General features: G+C 40.8%; 1 protein-coding gene across 1 annotated transcript; it reads left to right on the forward strand.

Annotated features, from left to right (window-relative positions):
• The first annotated feature begins 218 nt into the window (after window positions 1–218).
• On the forward strand, window positions 219–3,011 carry LOC130072159 (E3 SUMO-protein ligase ZBED1-like). The gene is made up of 4 exons (XM_056237125.1): window positions 219–1,688; window positions 1,882–1,987; window positions 2,289–2,528; window positions 2,974–3,011. Exons 1-4 carry the CDS (start codon window positions 219–221, stop codon window positions 3,009–3,011), a joined length of 1,854 nt encoding a protein of 617 aa, XP_056093100.1.
• The last annotated feature ends 254 nt before the right edge of the window (window positions 3,012–3,265 follow it).

The following is a 3,265-nucleotide window of genomic DNA, read 5'->3' on the forward strand; positions in this document are numbered from 1 at the left end:
GATTATACAGCCGACGATTCAATGCATCGATGCGTCCGCAAGAGAATCGATTAATGTGTTTATTTTGCCGCCTGTCTATTTTCAGCATCCGCTCCGACATGTGCGTGCAACCTACTCCTAAGCTGCGGGTGGCGCTAACCTCATTATTGTTGTACTTCACACACGCGTTACTTACGTTTCACGTTCACACACATTGTTGAGTCTGACTTTATAGAACAATGGAACCATCACAGCGAGCTGGCAATGAAACTGAATTGTTACACACTCCAGTCGGCGTCAAGTCATGGGTGTGGAAGCATTTTGGCTTCAGGAAAACCGATGGAGGAGCAGTGGTAAGAGATGTTGCCGTTTGCAAAGAGAAAGGCTGTCAGTCTGAGATAAGATACTGTGGCAATACGTCGAATCTATCCGCACACCTGAAAAGGCGCCATGGCATTGATGATGGCGAGTCAGAGTGTAACGTTAAAGAAAGAACACAGGCTTCCACGCCCGCCAAATCACTGGCAACGTTTTTTGCTCCAAAGTTGTCGAGCACTTCAAAAAGAGCAAAAAACATCACCAAAGGCATTGCGTTTTTTATATGCAAAGACATGAGGCCCTATAGCGTCGTAGAGAACGAAGGCTTTAGATACCTGCTTGAAGTTCTTGAGCCGAGGTACAACATCCCCTCACGGCAACACTTTAGCGAGTCCTATATTCCGAACTTGTACACCAAAGTTTGTGATGAAGTTATTCAGGGTCTGATGAGTGCAGAGCGAGTAGCTATAACTTCAGATGGATGGACTTCATGCACAACGGAGTCCTATATCACTGTAACGTGTCATTTCATTGACAACAAATGGCAAATGAAAAACCACGTTTTACAGACTCGTGTTTTGGGAGACACTCATTCAGGAGTTAATATCGGGCAGGTTCTGAGAAGCGCGTGTGAAGAATGGGGTATATTGGACAAGGCACCGGCTCTCGTAACCGACAACGCTTCTAACATGATCAAAGCTGGTGAAGAGGCAGGCTTATCACCACATATAAAGTGCTTCGCGCACACGCTTAATCTGACAACACAAGATGGCCTGAAGATTGCTGCCACAGAACGGCTTTTAGGGCGCGTGAGGAGAATTGTGAGTTTTTTTCACCGCAGCGCAGTTGCGACCACTGTTTTGAAGGAGAAGCAAGGTTTGCTCGGGCTTCCACACCACAAGCTCAAAGCAGACGTGAAAACCCGATGGAATAGTTCTTTCGAGATGTTGGAGCGATTTCTTGAACAACAAGCTGCGGTGATGGCAACACTTCTCGACAAGAAAGTCAGAAAAGGCTCGTGTGACGTGCACACACTCAGTGAAAGTGATCTCTTGGCTGCCGAACAAATGGTGAGTCTGCTAGCCCCGCTAAAGTCTGCTACCACTCTGATGTGCGAGGAGAAGCAACCCACTGTGTCCATCATCGCACCTCTCCGAATAAAGTTGTTGGCGCATTTCGAATATGTACCGGATGACTCCGCCTTAATCAAAGACATGAAACGACTCATGTCTGAAGATCTTAGAGGGCGATATGTGGACGAAGAACCATTCTTACTTCGAGCAGCTGCTTTGGACCCCCGATTTAAAAAGCTTCCTTTCCTGGGTGATGAGAGAAGAAACCAAACCTTTGAATATCTTGCGGAAGAAGCGGCACAGCTGAAGGAACAGAGGGTAGGTTGTTTCTCATCTTGGTTCATTTAGTTATGGATGGTGTTTAATTCAATTTAATAGTGATTACTATTAAATAGTAATAGTTAAAAAGTAGTTAAATAGTAATACTGATGAACCCGTTGTTCCATTGAGTACTCTAGCTATTACTAATAATAACTTTGCCTTTATGTGTATGTGTTTGTCTGTGTTACAGTCAGAGGCCCAGCCTGAGGAAGCCCCAGAGGCCCAGCCTCCTCACTCTTCTCCTCACCAGATTTCTTTGGAGCTAAATGAGGTGTGTGATGCAGAAACCACTAAAGGTATGTATTCATACATTGTAGACATACTTGATATTTCTATATCTTTTTATCTATCTATCTATCTATCTATCTATCTATCTATCTATCTATCTATCTATCTATCTATATATATATATATATATATATATATATGCTTTACATATAATTATATATATATATATATATGCTTTACATATAATTTTATATATATATATATATATATATATATATATATATATATATATATATATATATATATATATATATATATATAACACATAACTATAATCAAGCCTTATTTTTTATTTCTGTGCCATTCTAGAATGCCCCCCCGTTTCCAAGAAATCAAAGGTATTGGAGGACCTTTTTGGTGACTCCTTCTGCACTGAGGACCCAAGTGTCAGAGGCAAAACATCCAAAGAACAAGCCCATGATGAAGTTAGGAAGTACAGAGATGTTGCATCTTTGAGCCTAGATGGTAAGGTGTTAGACTGGTGGAGAGCTCACCAGGCTGAGTTTCCTCTCCTGGCAGACCTGGCCAAGACGTACTTATGCATTCCTGGTACAAGTGTACCATCAGAACGTGTATTTAGTACAGCAGGGGACATTGTGCGTTCAGAGCGTAGTGTATTGTCTTCTGAGCATGTGGACCAGTTGATTTTCTTGAAGAAGAATCTGTCAAAGTGCACCACTGAGAGTATTGAACTGTAGAGTCTCCTTGTTTTTTGGTTGTTTTGCCATTAATGGGCTTTAGGCTTATGTCCTAGACTTTTGTTACTTTTGATTCTTACTGCACTTAAACTGTTTTGAGTAACTGTTCTATTTGCAAGGCCCCTGCTATAGCTCAAGCCATGAGCCATGCTTCTAAATACCTCATTCTTCTAAAATACAAATGCATTTTTGTTATTTTGTAGTGAATGTGCTGTAGGCTTATGTCCTAGACTTTTGTTACTTTTTGTTATTATTGCACTTTAACTGATTTTGTGGAGTAACTGTTCTATTTGCAGTTCATCTACTGCAGAGGATGTGTGACCATTACCTCTAAATAAGATGCAAAACATGCAAAAAAAAAAAAACGTTGAACTTTAGGCTGTAGAGGTCAGTCTTTGTTTGTTTGTTTTAACAGTGAATAGGCTAATTGGCCATAGTAGACCTGCACTGTAAGTATTAGACTTAATTATTTTTATTTTGTTCTTATTACAATTTATCTGATGGCACTTTATTGTAACTGTAGATGCAGTAACTGTTACATTTGCTGTTCTATTTGCAATGCTTTGAGCACAACATGCACACTGTGAA

The sequence above is a fragment of the Rhinichthys klamathensis genome, unplaced genomic scaffold (assembly GCF_029890125.1).
Source record: "Rhinichthys klamathensis goyatoka isolate OS25496 unplaced genomic scaffold, OSU_Roscu_1.1 h1tg000478l_1, whole genome shotgun sequence".
Classification (NCBI taxonomy): domain Eukaryota; kingdom Metazoa; phylum Chordata; class Actinopteri; order Cypriniformes; family Leuciscidae; genus Rhinichthys; species Rhinichthys klamathensis.